Source organism: Mustela putorius, unplaced genomic scaffold, assembly GCF_011764305.1.
Source record: "Mustela putorius furo isolate JIRA1106 unplaced genomic scaffold, ASM1176430v1.1 tig00000695_pilon_pilon_pilon, whole genome shotgun sequence".
Classification (NCBI taxonomy): Eukaryota; Metazoa; Chordata; class Mammalia; order Carnivora; family Mustelidae; genus Mustela; species Mustela putorius.
This window is the reverse complement of record NW_025421447.1, coordinates 8,665,900-8,683,465: the sequence shown is the minus strand read 5'-3', so window position 1 is coordinate 8,683,465 and position 17,566 is coordinate 8,665,900. Positions and strand designations below refer to the sequence as shown.

The 17,566-nt window shown below is 46.3% G+C and overlaps 1 protein-coding gene across 1 annotated transcript; it reads left to right on the top strand.

Moving 5' to 3' along the window:
- Positions 1 to 17,261, top strand: GSG1L2 (GSG1 like 2). Its single transcript, XM_045083386.1, has 5 exons — positions 1 to 310; positions 9,896 to 9,943; positions 10,991 to 11,143; positions 12,916 to 13,027; positions 16,127 to 17,261. Exons 1-5 carry the CDS (start codon positions 1 to 3, stop codon positions 16,383 to 16,385), a joined length of 882 nt encoding a protein of 293 aa, XP_044939321.1. The 3' UTR covers positions 16,386 to 17,261.
- The last annotated feature ends 305 nt before the right edge of the window (positions 17,262 to 17,566 follow it).

Sequence of the window (17,566 nt, the reverse complement as noted above, 5' to 3'; positions counted from 1 at the left end):
ATGGTCGGGGCCAGACAGAAGCAGGTACTGACCCTCCTCCCCACCTGCCTCGCCCTGGCCTTCTCCCTCGTCGCGGTGGGCAGCAGCTACTGGTGCGAGGGGACCCGGAAGGTGGCAAAGCCTCTGTGCCTGGACCAGCCGGGTGGGCCGCACTGCAGTCACCTCAGCGGGGGCCACGACAGCGATGGCAGGAGGGACACCGGGAGCCAGGTTGTCCAGTACATTTGGGAGACGGGGGACGACAAGTTCATCCAGTGCAGGTTCCACGTGGGGCTCTGGCAGTCCTGCGAGGAGAACCTTGGCGGCACAGGTGAGCACGGCTGCGGGGGGACGGGGCTGGGGACAGGTGCAGAAGCTCTGGAGCCGGGCCGTCTGGCTTTGAGTCCCAGCATGGCTGGACTGGATCCTTGGGCAACCTCTTCACCTCTCTGAGCTTGCTTTCTCAGCTGTCAAATGGGAATGGGAGTGGTACTCATGACCAAGAGTGATTATAAAGATTGACTACATGCACTGTCTTGCAACCGTGCCTGCAACACCCCAACCGTGTGTTGGTAAACACTTGCTTTTACCCTTCGCTACTGTCTCCCAGTCCCTAGAGAACCCCAGATGGCCCTGTCCGTCTCCAAACTGCATCCTTGCACTCCGAAGGGGGGCTTGGAATGGCAGGTTCTCTTAAAAAACTGACTTTTATCATCATTGGTGGGAAGGGGACCCCCCGCCTCTGTGGGGCACCTACCAGAAGTGAGAATCCTTAACAAGTTAGACCTTTGTTTCTGGAAACCCTCGAAATAACCCTGCAGAGTAGATACCGTTTCCTCGGCTCACAAATGAGGAAACTGAGGCTTAGAGTTTCAGGTCACATGGCTGGTAAGCCCGACCCCTTTCTCAGCCCCATGATGCAGCTCTGATCTTTTGAGCTTCTGTGGGTTTGGCAGAGGGGTGGTGAGGGAAATGGGGGAGAGGGAGAGAAGAGAGAGAGGAAGTTTTGGTGTTCGGAGCTCCTATATATCGGAAATTTCTTTCTTTCTTTCTTTCTTTCTTCTTTCTTTCTTTCTTTCTTTCTTTTTTTTTTTTAAACCTCCCAAGGAACTGAGAAAGGAGGACTTGGACTTGGACTCCCCAGGGTCAGGCATCCTGCCCAGAAACCCAAGCCCATGCTTGGGGCCAGGATTCTCTTCCCTTCCTGCTAGGAAAGCATACTCCTCAAGGTGGAAAGGAGAGGTCCCCCTCCCCATTTGTCTTTTGATCTTGGGCTTAACGTGTTAAATTTCTTGACCAGCTTTTTACTTTCTCTGGAGTTTCTAATGGCCTTTTCTAATGGCTTTTTACTTTCTCTGGAGTTTCTAATGTTAGGTTTTAGTTTTCTAAAACCTAACATAGCATTAGGTTTATTCTTGAGGTCTGAGTAAAAGGATCCAAGGAGGAACCCTCTGATATGGTGCTTACTCCTCTCCATCCTGCCTTAGTGGGGGCCACAGAAGGGCAATGCCAAGTCTTACCCTTCCTCATGTCCCAGTCCGTGTGTATGGCCTTTGCTTTAAGTGGGATGCACACCCTGCCACAGTGCCTCGAGCTAAGGCTGCCAGAAACCCCTCCCTGTCCCGTCCTCTGGGGAGTGCAGCTATCTTCCTATAAGCCTGCTCTCTCTACCCCACAAACAGGCCCAGAAGGCTTAGGGTCTTGCATTCTGGAGGGGACCAAAGGCAGTCTCCGATTTTCAGTTTGAAAAATATGGTCACCAATCCCATAGACGAGTTGCTTGGAGACTTGCACTCCCCTTCCAAATCCCCATCTAAGGAATGCCTACTTCAGTCCATAGCTGTGTGTAAGCATCACACTGGCTATCAAATGTTTGCTGAGCAGGACAATCGCCCAGGAAGTTAATACACACCCAGGTGCCCAGCCCCTGGAGATTCTGATTCAGTAGATCTTAGAGGGGGTCTAGAAATCTACAGTCCTTTTTGAAAAAATATATTTAACCAAGGTAATATTTACACATAGATAAAAGATAAAATCATTTTGAAATGCTTATAAGAAAAATCAACAGACCCCTGCTGCCTTCTGGCTTTTTTATAACCTAGTCCCGCCCATCAGGGAAACCCCTTTTAGCTAAGTTGTTTCTTCTGGTATTTGTTTCCATGTTTCAAAAAATATGTGCTGTCTTCATGTTAGATCTTCTTTATTGACTTGCTGTCATAATAGATGAAGCTAAATCTCTTGTACCCCCCCGTCCCACATCTATTCTGCCCTCTTCCTGACGTACCTACATTTCTGTTTTAGATAAATCAACAAACCAATCATTTATTTGGAGTATATAAATATTGTTCATCATGGAATCAAAAAAGTGCTATTATTACATTAAATTTCCTGTGTAGCTTTTTGTTTTTCCTAGAATTCCCAATTGCCTTTTCTTTTCTCATCCTCATAGCATTGCTTTTTAGTCCCCTCGGCTCTCCTTTCCATCGGGTGTTATCTGTATTTCTAATAAGCTCCCCTGGTGATTAAGACACACACCAAAGTCAGAGAAACATGACCCAGGGGACAGCAAAGCCCTCTGGAAAAAGGGCACTCAGAGCAGCACAGAATGAATTTGCTAAAAGCCATTTCCTTGTTAAGTGCAGGAAGAATGTGCTAGGGGAATGGAGGGAGAGAAAGGTAAGTGAGCCAGAGTGGTGAGAACTGAGATGAAACTAAAACAAGGAAAAATAGGACAATAGTTTTCACAAAGACTGACCTATGATATGGGAATAGAAACGACGAAAAAGTTCCTTATAGCTCTGGGCATGGCGAAGTCTTCATAAAGGAAGTGGCCGCTGCGCCCAGACCTCCAAGCAGGACTGTGATTTTAGTAGATGGAGATTAGGGCTGAGGTTATTCCAGGCAGACAGGACAGAATGGGCAAAGGTCTGAGGCAGGACACTTCCGGTATCTGCATGAGAAAACAAGGCAGGGTGGCAGGGGAGGCCTCATCATGGAAGAATTTAATTCACGTGCCTCTACAGTGTCACCTGAGGCAGCTTCTCCTCCCCTGCAACACAAAGTCAGGGTCACTCCAGGACAAGGAACCGAGCAAGACCATGTTCCCTGGGAAAAAAAAAAAAAACCTAACTGAAGAAAATTAGAAGCATCACTAATTGTAATGCTAGGGCAAGTTGGGCCACAGTAGAATGTGAACCTGAAGGCAGGAATTAGAAGATTAGACATTAGGACCTGCTTCCCCAGTGACCAGCGAGCTGAGAGAAAGGACTCTACAAGGGCTGGGCTCGGAGGAAGGCTGGGCTTTGCAGGGACTGGAAGCCTCATCTCTTAAATGATGTCAAAGCATCGGGCTTCAGGCAGGAGTGGAAGCAGGTGCAAACTGTCTACCGGCATACGGCACATGCCTGACATAGTCACACAAACACTGTGCAGAGAGATGATATAAATTGTTTCTGAGCTTTCCGCTAAAAAGTTATTACCAGATTGGGGGAGGGGGGGCCTTCTCAACCTAAAACAGGAGCCAACGGCTACATGAGGGTCTTTCAGTCTTCCTCGAGAGACCAGGAATCTCAGTGGCACTTCTGCCAACCCGCTGAGTGTTTACTGTGCACACACACACACTGCCTTCTCGTGGATCACACACCTGAAAGGCTTTAAAATATTTAAATATATTTAAATTAAATTTAATTTTATAAATTTTAATTTAAGTTATGGGTTTATTTGAATAGAATTAAAAGATTTAAATTTAATTTAGATTTAAATAGATTTAAATTAAAATATATTTGAGGTTCTCAGTGATTCATGCACAAAGCCAAGTAGAAATGAAGAGTCATTTTTGGGTTTATGCACATCTTATATACTTGATGTCATGCCAAAAAGAGACTTTAACAAGCACCTCGTTGGGTTTTCTCAAAGAGGATGACCCCTGCCCCGCCCCGAGATGCGTTTTGAGATGCTTTTTGTGAAATTAAATAGAAAGAGTTTTGATTTTCAAAACAAATTGAAAAATGTTGCATCTTATACTCTCTTCTTGAAAATTCACAATGCACGTTAACATGTTAAAATTTCTAAGAGGCACCACAATGAAGAAGACTGTTCACTGTTTATTACATATCCCAGGGCTTCCCGAAGTTAGTCAACCACAGGAAAAAGAGTCTGTTTGGAGGAACGTTCCTTGTGAAAGTCTTACCTAAAACAACAGATGCCTTTTACAGGTGGGAAAACTGACTTCTCGAGACAGAAGTGCCCCCCACCCCCTTTGAAGACTGAGCAATTAGATACTAGTAAAGCAAGACACAGAGGTCAGACTTCTTAACCCAAACTCCCTATTTCCCCCCTCCCCGACCCAAAGCCCAAAACTTAAATAAAGGACAATTGTCTTATAATTGCGACTAAATGCATTGGTGTCCATCGATCCAAAAAACCTATTTCCTATTAGGAAACATATTAAAATGTGAGCAGAGGTTTTTTGGATTGATGGACACCAATGCATTCATACAACTTCATTATATTAGGTAAACCTAATTAGGTAAACCGGGTAAACCACAATCTTTAAATATGGTCATTACTTTATAAGAACCAAGAAGAGGATGTCTTCTCCAGAACACCTTTTTTTTTTTTTTTTTCCCTCCCTCAAGAGAAACTTGATCACCTTCACATGTTACAAGATGACCTCAGACCAGAAAGTTTGGAATTAAGTTTTTATTGAATAATAACTAAATTCATAGCAAACCTACAAAAGAACGAAACAAAAGATATTCATCCCAGGTCAAAAACCAGTGCCCACAGAAGGTGGTAACAGAAGCGAACGGAGCAAGGGGAGCAAGGAATGGTAATGACCTTGAACCTCACCCCCAGCTAAAGGAGGCAGTCCCTGGCTCTGCTCAGCGTTACGGCCTCGTGGACTTAAGCGCTCGGTATTGTCAGATCCTTTGATTTTTCATGGAAAGTAAGATATTTAGATTTCCACGTGAGAACTCCCAATTTTAAAAATATCTTGAAGGGGCACTTGGGTGGTTCAGTCGGCTAAACCCTGGACTCTTGGTTTCAGCTCAGGTCATGATCTTGTAGTCATGGGATGGAGGCCCCCATGGGGTTCCATGCCCCGCAGAGAGTCTGCTTCAGATCTCTCCCTCTGCCCCTCCCCGCTGCTCAATCTCTCCTCTCTCTCTCAAACAAATAAATAATCTTTTAAAAAAAAAAAAGTTATCTTGAAAACACTGCATTGGCCCGGGAAAGCACGTCTGCCGCAGAATATGGCCTGGGGCCCCCCGTTAAAGCTCACTTCACACAAACATCTGCTCTTAAGTGTAATTTATCACAAGTGCCTGGGAGATTCGGGGGACATGAAAGAAAAGGATTATAGCTAGAGGTGAATGGGAAGGCACCCAAATGGCTCAGACTGCTCGGGAGATCTGCCAGTAAGCACTCCAGCCTGGAGAGGGTGCCCTTGATCCAAAAAAGCCCAGGAAAGAGGCCTCAGGGCAGGACAACCACCCCCAGCGCTGCTGCAGCACCGTGAGGCCTCCTGGATGTTTTCCTTCTAAATCAGCTTCCTCTCTGTCCCCGCAAAAGCTGACCTCCAGGGGAGCTCTGGCCTGGAGTGTGATTTGCGGACATCCCTGGCTCAAGCCACCTCTTCCTATTCCCACTCCTGTCACCCTAGTGCCTTTCAAGGCGGGGGCAGTGCCTCTGATTCCAGGGTCCAAAATGAAAACTCGTGGCCGGACGGCACTTACATTGCGCTCTTTTCCTTAGGCGAGGCAATGAGTCAACAAAATGTGCTGGGTTCCAGATCTTCACTGTTCTGCTAAACCCCACAAAGGGTCAAGGACGGAGGGGCCCAGGCACCCGGTGTGGGGCAGGAGTGGAGGGCGAGCGGACGGGGATGCGAGAACCCAGCGCTGGGGACCTGGCCGCTGTGTCCCAAGCTGGCTCGTTGCCCCACTTGGCTGGAGAAGCCCTCGCCGCCCAGCTATGTAACACCCGCCTCTCTGGCTTTTGTGGGATTTATGAAGATTTTTCCTTTTAATCCTGCTGGCCTCATTCAAAAGGAACACCATTTCTGGGGATTCAGATTAATCGAGGGGTCACTGTGACCTGACTCCTTTCCCTGGCTGACCTCAGCCTTCAGAGCTACGGTGAATTCCCCTAATCTTCTTGGCTGGCCCTCACCTTCTCTTTGCCCCACCCCTGGCTCTGTACCTGGTCCCCTCTTTATTCCTGTGACAAAGGGCAGGCCTATTGGGAAGGCCACAGAGATGATCAGTGATCCGTGCATTATGTAGAAAGACAGCAGGTGGGGAAAAAAAGAAAGAAAGAAAGAAAGAAAGAAAGAAAGAAAGAAAGTGATAATACAGAAAAATACGAGCGTCTGGTGGGAGAACCCAGTTCCTGATTCTGACTCTACCAACCTGTCTGAGCCTGGTCTCCAGATCTGTCAAAGGCAATGTGTACTCACCCTGACGGATAACGAATCACTCCAAAAAAAGAAAAGTGTCAGGGATTTCACAGAATCCTTGCACAATTGTGAAATTGGAGCACCCATTTCACAGATGAAGACAGTGAAGTTTCGATACAATGTTTCTCTGAAAGCAGCACGTGGTGTAGAGACATCCCCCCTAAGTTGGCAGGGGGTGCTTTTTGGAAGAACCAGGGGGATGCGAACAAATTTTGGCAGCTCTGACCGAAACATCACAGCCGCTGGCTGCCCCCACATCAGAGAATCTGCAAGAAAAACAGACTCCTTGCCTCAGTGCAAAGTTGGCTTAATTAAAAACTGGCTGAATTAAAACTGGCTTAATTAAAACGTGGCTGAAGAGGTCACACTGGCTTTAGATTGGCCAATGGGTCCCCGAGGCTGTCATCCTCACCCTCAGGCTGTGCAAATATCCTCCCCCACCCCCAACCTCAGGCCGCTGGTTGTGAATGGTTCTGTGACAGGTGAAGTCCTTCTGCATGTCTGTTCTTCAGAAAGTATCCCAGCAGGGCAGCTCAACCAAATAAAAGCCTCTAGCATAAACCCAGGCTTCGTTTGTCTTCCTCTGATAGCCCCGTAGAGGAGCCCTGCAGATGTGCAAAGCAATGAGGCCCCAGGGAACTTGGAGTTTCATGAGGAAAAGTATGGCAAATCTTAAGGATTATCATCTTTTGGACCGGCGCTGTCAAGGGTGTGAACTGCTCCTGCATCCGGTCCTTCCCCAGTGAGCCTCACTCCATGGAAGGTGTAGCCAAGGGAAGGTCTCTGTGTTGGGAGGATAGGGAGAGGAGGCTAGCCATACAAGAAGAGAGACTTTGACTCAGTGCTGGAGGAATAGGGAGCCGCTATAGGTTCTTGAATCAGGGAGTTGTAAAGTTTTTTCCGGCGAGATAAACACAACACCAGGCAAAGTGGGTGCAAGGCAAGATTTATTAAAAACACTCTCCGGCAAAGTTTCAGGGCTCAGGAGAAGGGGAGCCAGGAAAGTTGCGCCGGGAGGAGGTGGGCCCCCTCGGGCGAGGGTCCACGACTCTGGAAAGCAGAGTGGCGGAAGTCGCGCCCAAGGCAGGGAGGAGGGGGCTTTTAAGGGGTCTCAAGGGGAGCTCAGGGGTCTTCTGGCAAGTTTCCCTTATTTGGATATTTCTCCTGCTTGTCGGGGTCCCATTGGTCCACAGGAGCCGGAGGCAGGAGGGTCTCAGATTCCTGCGTGGGCCTTTGTTCTCCTGTCCGAGCTCAGGTCTTGTGGTGGGAACTTTCGCCATCTTAAGTAGCCCTTCCTGCCAGCCCAACAGGAGTTACCTGGCATTTTCTCTCCAACAAAAGAGAAATAATTTCCACAGTCAAAAGATGCTCCCCTGAGCTTATTTCTGTCCCCGAACCTTTCCAGCAAAAGTTGGTGATGTGACCCTTGTAAGGACCTATTTAGAAACTATCCCTGCTCCCCTTCCCCCAGAGGATTTACAGGTAACAAAGCCCAGATACAAAGGTGGGTCAGGCCAGGTGGAGACATTGATCAGCGGCGGGGGGGGATGCATACTGTCACCTTGGTTACCAAGGAGTATGGGCCCCGTCCTCTGGGAGCCCTTTTGGGCACCAATCCCAATCAAGGTGTAATAGGCTGGTTCAAATGTCTACTAGGGTAAATTGTAACTCAGTTGGTCACCTAGCCTGGAGTTTCCTGTGTGTGTTACAATGTCATTGGCCACCTGTGCGTGGCCAGGCCCGACCGCATGGCCTTTGCCCTTAAAACTAGTCTGTGAAACAGAGAAGGGTCGCCCTCTCTTATAAGAGGTGTGGCCCCGAACGTTCAGTTAGATTCTTGATGCTTGGTGCAAAATAAGGCTTAGCTTGACCTTCGCTTTGTATCAGTATCGCTCCTTTAATCACGGACCCATTATTGGGGCATAACAACACTGACCCTCAGAGTACTTAGGGTCTATTATAATTCATCATGATGTGTGCTAGTCCCGTGCAAAAAGGGCCCAGCAGAACTCATTTTATTACAGTGGAATTGCAGTGAGTAGGAGCTGAGAGCGACTTTCCCGTTTATGATGTCATCAAATCCTCAAAGCGAGGCTACTGCAGGGACTACTGAACCTGTTTTAGGGATGAGAAAGCTATTCTTTGAAGAGTTAATGATTGGTGCCCCATGTTACCCCGTTTTAGTTTCTAACAGCCCAGACAGGGAGCAGCTCTGGGTCTTAGGTCTCTCCACATCCCCCTGCATGTTCCCTGTGTCCACAGAATGCATTAAATCCATGCTGTAGTGGGACAGCCCCAATCTGGGTCCCTGCAGACTGAGCCCTAATGCTCAAACTGCCTCTGCTTAAGCTGCCCTGTACCTGTCACTTACCCTCTGGGGTCCTTGGAGCCACTCCAACTCTGTGGGGAAGAAGCAGGTGATTGTGCGGGCATCTGGACACCTGCCATGGCTGATAATACTCCTAAGCAAAGCCCATCTTTCCAGAACATGAAGTAAGCCTGGGGGGTGGGGGCGGGATTCTCTCTGGTCTCTGGTGCACACACTGTCTTTCCACACTCCAGAAAGTACAATGGAATGCAAATGGCGAGGTCACTGAGTAACAGATACAAATCTGCTCTAGTTCTTTTCAAGATTTATTTATTTGAGAGAGAGAGAGAGCGCACACAAGCAGGGGGAGGGGCAAAAGGAAAGGAAGAGAGAGAATCCCAAGCAGGCTCGATGCTCAGCCCAGAACCCAACACGGGGCTTGATCTCAAGACCCTGAGATCGTGACCTGTGCTGAAATCAAGAGTTGGACGCACAACCGAACTGATCCACCCAGGCGCCCTGCTTTAACTCATTTCTAGATATCATTACCAATGTTGTTACCTTCCCTCTAACTGGAAACAAACTATCTGAGACTCGAACATAGGGGATGCTGTTGGGGAAGTTGGGAATCCCGGGTCTAAGGCTGGCAGTATCAGTCCAGATGGGCTGGATTGTGCCGCGGTAACGAACAACCCCCAAGTCCCCAGTGGTTTAAGGCAAATTCGCTTCTAGTTCATTCTGTGTGGAATTTTCAAGTGGGCAAGGGGTGAGTCTTCCCCACAACCATTCAGGGACCCAGGCTGATGGAGACGCCATCCGTCAGGGGAATGTGAACCAGTGGGCAGTCCATTGGCTCTTAAAGCTTCTAAGCAGAAGTAACCCATCCCATGGCAGCTGGCAATGCACTGGCTAAAGAAAGTCATATGGCCAAGCCCGGACTCACCGGGATGGGATAGGTGGGGATGAGATCAGATCATGCTCCCATGGGGTGGGTGCGGAGGCAGCACACCCACAAGAAAACAATCTGCCACATTCCCCCCAATCCTCATTCAGAATGACCCGGCATTGACTGAAGGTGCTAGAAACCCAGTCAGTCGCTAATTGTCTTGGCTTCTCCTACTTAGGACTAAATTCTCTTTGTGTTCTAGGTGAAAAGTGTAGGAGTTTCCAGAGTATAATACCAGCTGAAGAACAAGGTAAACACCTTACTCATGTTCTGTCCACCAGCACGCCCCACAACTGGGATAACTTTTACTGTTTTTGTGGGGACGGGAGAAAAGGCGAGAGAGTGATTTAGGATTTTTCCCACGGAGTCAAATCCAACAGCTAGAATGGCAGGCTCTCTCTGCGTGCCCTATAGTCAATGGTGCTGGAAAATGTCCAGCCTCCAATTTTGCCCGCAGGGAGGGACCGGAAGCCCCGACGGGTAGTGTTTGCCGTTTCCCACAGTAGGAACACTCCTATTGTGTTTCACTGCAAACCACCAATGTGTGGTAGACACAGGGCTGGGAAGAGACGAGCTCTGACCGCTGTCTCAAGCACTTTGTCTCTGTAATTCTCATCACATTCACAAGGACGTTCTCAGTATCTGTTTCCCCAGCTGGAATAAAGGTTTTGTGAAGGCATGAATCATACCTGTTTCATCCCTTCCTGGGTGCCCAGCACCTAGCGGGCTCTTCTGGGGGACTTCCAGGAACATGAGCTTGCCACCCTGTCCCCTCCCGCGATCCACTGGCCTTCACCTCTAACACAGTTCCTTGGAGCCGCAGGCGGGGTCCCCTCCAGAGAACAGACGGTTGGCTCACATCGAAACAAAGAAGGCTTGAGGATCTCTAACCAGAGCTCTTACTCTCTGATGTCTCTACCTTCTTGTTTAAGTGTGTGTATCTTCTTTAAAAAGGCAAAGGTAACATCTTCTGGTGAAATCAAACAACGCCTTAGCTTTTGAGCTGGGGAATAAAGACCCCCAGCATCTCTTGGGTCTTCTCATCAGACCCTTACTCAATTTTTCTTCTCTCCCAGCAGAGGATAATATTTACACAATCCTCCCTCAACTCCAAGGAGTCCTCTATCACTGCCAACTTTCCAGATTCAACAGACATGGCTGTGGGTTTGGTTCCCCCCACCCTTGGCGTCTGTTTTTTATTTTTTATTTCAGAAGTGAACTAAACCAAAGGGCTGCACATGGTGGTACTTCTGAATTTTCAGCGCTCAGCATCTCTGTCGTCCTCACCTTTTTGCAGGTGTTCTGTGGTTGTCCATCGGGGCCGAGATCCTGAATATCCTTCTGTTGTTGACAAGTGCCATCCTCCTGGGGTCCAGAGTGAGTTCTCATAGCCCTGTGTTCCACTGGCTCAAGGTGGACGCGTCTGTGGCCATTCTCATGGTTCTGGCAGGTACTGGCCCGCAGCAGTAGTCAGACAGGCTGACTCCCCACAGCCTGCCCCAGTGGGAGGGACAGAGGGAGGGACAGAGCTTCAGCCAAAGTGCAGGGCAGTTTTCTGTTGATGGGCAGTTCAGCAGAACAGCGGGCTGGTCTGCCAGAGAAGTCACTGAGTGAACCCCATTGCGGGGAAAGCAATGATGCTTTGGGTGGCGGATGAAAAGAAAGGGGGTAGGCAGAGGGATAGAGAATAAGATGTCTTAACTGCGTCTTTATCACAACTTTGGGAAGAAGATATATTGGCTCTGAGAACAGAAATTGCCTAATTTAGTTGGGTGGTTATGCATGAAATCCTGACTGGGTTCATATCTCTGCAACCTAGAGGCTGTGTGACCCCAGGCAAGTCACTCAACCTCTCTGAGCCAGCTCTCTCAAAAGACTATGGTGATAACTGGGTAAGAATGCACCTAGTATGTAGTAAGAATGCAAGAAATGGTCACTTGCTAAAAATCATCATCCAAGTTGGGTGTACCTATAAGAATGAAAAACTCCCTTTTGGGGGGGGTAGGGGTCCTCTCTGTCCTCCAAGCAACTTTTAGAGCAACTTCATTTGGTCTCCTGAGTTGGCCTTTCCATCAAGAAAGAACCCCGAACAAATGACTTCCTTCCCTTCTCTGTCCTGATAAGCTCTGTTAATAGTGTATCAGTCCAGTGGGGAACTTGCTTCTGTGCTTGGTTAAGTGTCAGGTGTCTTTCTCAAGCCTTATCATCAGTGAATAGGATGATAAAATCCAGTTTCTGGATCTACATAGCAAAGAGGCAGGCCATGGACTCTTGAAGACTCTTCCCCAGGTCCTGAAATTCCCAAGGGACCCCAACATCATGAGAAGAGTCTTCTTTCTGGGTGTCTGTTTCACTTTGACTGTAAGCACTATGTCAGATAGAATGTTTGAGGATTCACATCGCAAGGACTTTAGCCAACCCTATTAACATAAATAATCACCCCCACCAATTAAATCTATTTCTGTTTGGGCCCCTGAAGATGATCTCTAACTGGCTGCCGTTTGCCATACATTTATTAAATTGTAACACCATATGTGGAATTAGAGTCCCTGCAGAAGAAAGACAAAACAACAAAACACTAGGGTTTAAAAGCAAAATTCAAGAAAGCGTTCTTGAACAGAAGACCAGACTCCAAGTATCTGGAAAAATAAACATGTGCATTCAGATCCTCAACATATCGTACCAAACCTATGGGGGAAAAAGTCTTTAGGGGGTCTCCAGACAAAAAGGCCAAGACACAAAGGAAAGAAAATCCCATTGGCAGCTGATTTCTGTTCCTCCTGATTACTACCACATGAGTCTAGTGTGGCCAGAACATTCTTGGTTTTTTGTTTGTTTGTTTGTTTCAGAGTATCCCAGTGTTGAAGCATTAGCAAATCATCCACATGGAAAAGAATAACATGACGAAACACTGTAGAATGTGGATTCAGACCCAGTGTAGCTCAAGGATCCCTCTTCAGTGCTGGGAAAGAGAGAATGGAACTTCAGAGCCTCTGAGCATAGGGAGACAGGGGCATGATAGACTGGGGAGAGTTGGTCATGGGAGGAATGACATGGCCACTGTGTGAATTCATGTCAATAAGGACTTAGTAGTGTGTGCGTGCAACATGAAGGAGGCTTGAAAGGACTTGAGGAGGATGCTACTGGCTTTCTTTCATCCAACTCACATAAGTTAGAGAAACTCTGTTCCTAACTCAGGCTCACAGAGCTCTCCTTATGCAGGGCTCCTCGGTATGGTGGCCCACATGATGTACACAACCATTTTCCAAATCACGGTGAACCTCGGACCAGAAGATTGGAAGCCTCAGACGTGGGACTATGGCTGGTCTTATTGGTGAGTTCTGGCGATGGTGCTCGGGTCCTGATGGGCTGGTGAGAATGCACACAGGTAAATTTGTGAGACTACCGACCATGGCCATCGTTCCGCCATCTGACTTTGGATGACTTTCTTAACCATCCTGTAGCCCTGCTGTCTCCCCTGTGAAGGGGTGATACCTCTCTTATGTGTTCATAGGCATTTAAAGAGATTAGGTTTGTGAAACCTTTGACCCAGAGTCAAGGCCTTAAGGCAACAGAGACACTGATGTTATTGCTTTCTTAAACACGGCTTAGGGGAAAAGTCCTGAGTAATAATGCCTAGTAAATACTTCAGTGATGGGAGATCTGGCCCCAGTTTCTAATGGACAGAGAAAGACAGGACATAAAAGTTCTGTCTCTTAATGGGAAGACTCAGCCATGCCATTGAAGATCACAGGGGTCCTTTTTTTTTTTTTTTTTAAGATTTTATTTATTTATTTGACAGACAGAGATCACAAGTAGGCAGAGAGGTAGGCAGAGAGAGAGAGAGAGAGGAAGGGAAGCAGGCTCCCTGCTGAGTAGAGAGCCTGACGCGGGGCTCGATCCCAGGACCCTGAGACCATGACCTGAGCCGAAGGCAGAGGCTTAACCCACTGAGCCACCCAAGCGCCCCACAGGGGTCCTTTTTGATATGGGTTTCCAAAGCACAGCTGTGGCTTTATACACACACACACACATCACACACTCACACACACACACACACACACACGTACATTTTCATCCTGTATAACAATCTCTTATGTTACTTTTCTCTTTGTAAAACAAATAACACATTCTTGGTTCATTCCCTCATCCCACCATTCTAGGGTTTGGTGAACACGCCTGTGACACTGTTACCCATATGATGTATTAGATTTTGTACCCATCTTAGTTTGTGTTCCAGCCTAAAAAAAGCTTATTTTTTTTTTTTTTACAAACATCTCTTTGTAGCATCACACCATTCCCTCCACTGTGTGCCACTTTAGTTCCTCCTCCCAAACAGGTGTCAGTGTGTCTGAGGTGACATCATTGGTGCTGCCCACAGTGGGGAACCTAGCTGCACTAGAGCTCAGATCGATGTCAGGCTGGCCCACAATTCAAACATCAAAGGAATCTGTAGGATTCTGTTTGTTTCCAATATCATTTTGTTTCATTTCCAGTTACTTGTAATATCTTAACTCTTAATCAAAGAAAGAGAGGCAAATAGTTTTTAAAAATCAAATAGTATTACACAGGGGCACCTGGATGGCTCAACTGGTAGAGCATGCAACTCTTGATCTCAGGGTTGTGAATTTGAGCCCCACCTTAGGTGCAGAGATTGCTTAAAAATAAAACCATAAAAAAAGTCAAATAGCATAAACATAGCAATCTCTCAGTTCTGTCTCTCCCACTCTTCCAGCCCCATCAGAACCCCCATCTTCCTCTCTACTTGGGATGGCTGTTCAGAGGCATGCCATATGACACTTCCTTTGCTACTCCTTTGTCCTGGAGAGCTGTTTCCCAGGCCCCATATCATTAACTTCCTTAGTTTGCATTCACGTTTTATGGGAGCACATCCCCTAGTAGCTCTCTATGAAAGGGTTCAATGATGGAGAAATTATTTTATTTCTTGCTTATTTGGAAAGGTACTTATTCGATGCTCCAGATGCGTTTGAAAGTTTGGCAGAGTATAGAACTCTTTGTTGAAAATCATTTTCCCTGAAAAATGTGAAGATGTGGTTCCATTGCCTTCTAGTATTTTTTGCTTCTGGGAAGAGTTCCACAGTATTTTGATTCATGCTGTTACAGATAAGCTGGTGTTTTCTACTTTTTATTACTGGTGTTCAGAAATGTTAGGATAATGTACTTGGTGGAGAAATCTCCTATCATTCACTCATTCATTCTTCTTTCCTGTGCTTGATATGTCAGAACTTCAAACTGAATATTCATGTCCTAGGATTCTGGGGAATTTTCTGGTATTATTCCATTGATTCTTTCCATTCCTTAGCATTCTGTTCTCTTTTTAGAAACCTTTTGTTAGTTAGATATCAAAACTCAGATTAATTGCCTAGATGTCATTGTATCCCTCATATTTTCTAGCTCCTTCCTTTTGTAATCCTTCCTGAAAAATTTCCTCTCTTTGTCATCCAACCTTCCTATTGAAGTCTTATTTTGGATCTTACTTGAATGTCTAAAAGGTCTTTCTTCTTTTCTGGTTGTTCTTTTTTCCCATATCTTGATCTTGCCTTGTTCATGCAGTGTCTTCTTGTATCTCTCTATAGATAGTGATCAAAGGGTTTTCTGCTGGTTGCTATTTTCTTCTGTTTCTTGCGCTATCTCTTTTCTTGGGATTCTCCCTGCCCCATTTTTTTTTTCCTGTTTACTGTTGGGCCTTTCCCCTAGATGTTGGTATTCTTAATGTCAAGTCATATTTAAGGATGATTGAAAACTCTGGAGTGGGTTTGGAACTCAGTTATGGGTAGGTTTCTTTGTAGGTCATTGGATAAGGAGACTCTATTCTACCTGGGAATTTCACCCCCTGAAATCACACAAATGCCAGTTGGCAGAGGTTCTTTCTCAGTAAACATTCTGCTGGGTTCTATAGAAGGTGAGAAGTATAGACCATCATCTCAGAATGCAACAGGCTTCTGGGGGGTAGGGATAGAAAGTAACAACACTAATGACCTGTCTTGGGTTAGAGCCGACTACCATCACAACAAAAAGCAACACTGTATGTTGGCGGATACACAGTATTCCCAGTATTTCCCAGCATTAGTTCCTTAATATCCTCACAACTACCCTACCTGTGGGGTTACTATTACTCAAGTTTTGCAGATGAGAACCTGATACATAGAGATGAAGCCCCCAGCTCAAGGACACAGAGCTCATAAGAGATAGGTGCACATCCACAGTGCGAGCTTCGCACGATGACCCCAGAGCCGTTCTCTTAACCACTGGGCTACAATAACACTATTGGTTGGTTTCTGAAACTTGTGATCCAAAGTCCAGGTCCAAATTGAATGGGACGAGGAGCTGGTTTTTCACCAGACTGACCCCCAGCAGGAAGCTCTGGTATCATAGCCCTATACTCCTTCTTAACTGTGGCTTTTGTTGACAGCCTCGCGTGGGGTTCCTTTGCCCTCTGCATGGCTGTGTCGGTCATGGCCATGAACAGATACACAGCAGCCCGCCTGGAGTTCATAGAGAAGCAGAGGGTACAGAAGGGCAGTCGGCATTCTCAACACAACTTCCCGGAACCCAAGGCTTCGGCAAGTGTTCAGGAAACAGAAGCTACTCCCAGCCCTGCTGGGCATGCCCTCGTGAGTGAATCTGAGCACCTGCTGCCCAGTGTGCCAGGCAAAGTGTCCATGTGCTAGGCAGTGCTTGTGGCTACCAGATCCGCACAGGCAGGCAAACCAGGCACTAGGGTCCACAGTAAACATCTCGGGGGTGGACTTCAGAAGGCTGTGGTCCAGGTAAACCTTCTACCCACCATCTTACCCTTTATTAAACAACTTTGGCTTCAGGTACTGATTCTTGGTAAAATGCCAGCGTCTTCAAGTAAGATTGCACTTACGGAAGGTATCAACCATTGACACTGTAGTATAAATCAGAACCTCAAGCTTTTCTGACAGTGTGTTTAATAAGGGTAACCAATAAAGAGGGAACATGTGAGCCCTAAGGGTAAAAGAATCTGAAGAAAGGGGAAAGCAAGGTTCTAACTACAAAGGGTATGAAAAGTGTTACCCACAAGTTTGTTGACAGAGGAGTCCAGAAAATGTTTCCCTTAAGGAACACACACAAATTGATAGTATGTGTGACTATCCCATACTTTCTCTTTTATTTTAATGAAGAAGGCACAAATTTAAATGTAAATAATTCGTTTTGTGTTACTTTAAATATGTATTTTCTTTGCAATTTACTAATTTCCACCTAGAGTAGAATCCATTTGGAAGGATAACCAAATGATACAACAACATGAGAACAGTCGAATGAAATGACATCTTATCACAATTAAGTAGAACAAATGTTGGATCTGTTATGCTTAAATTACCAGGCACTTTTGTTTCTAAAAATAAACATTGCTAAATGTGCAAGTTTTGTGTGAAGCAGTGGGGTTCTGCATGTTTCCTGATGTGTTCAGTTATAAAATTATATAAATTTATCTTGTATTTTTAAGCTAACATATTACTGAGGCTCATAATTTGGGTTTTTGAAAAAAAAATAAACTGCCAAATTATAACAAACCTAAATATGTCTTAACTTAGATTCATTTTTTTTAAAGTATTTATGTTTTTAGGAAACACATCATTTCTGGGGGGGAGGGAGGACACAAACCCCCTGAATGTTTCAAATAAAATCACTGAATCTGATTATGTTAAATGGTATTTGTACTGTCACAGAATAAGGGGAAATCAGCTTACCTCTTCATGTTTGGGGCTCTAGTCGAGTAGCCATCTAACAAACGATGGTTCCAGGGCATTTCGTGTTGTGTTGAACCAAGCATATTTGAAGAGGTTAACGGGAATTTTGCCAGAATAAGCCCAACTCAGAGAGG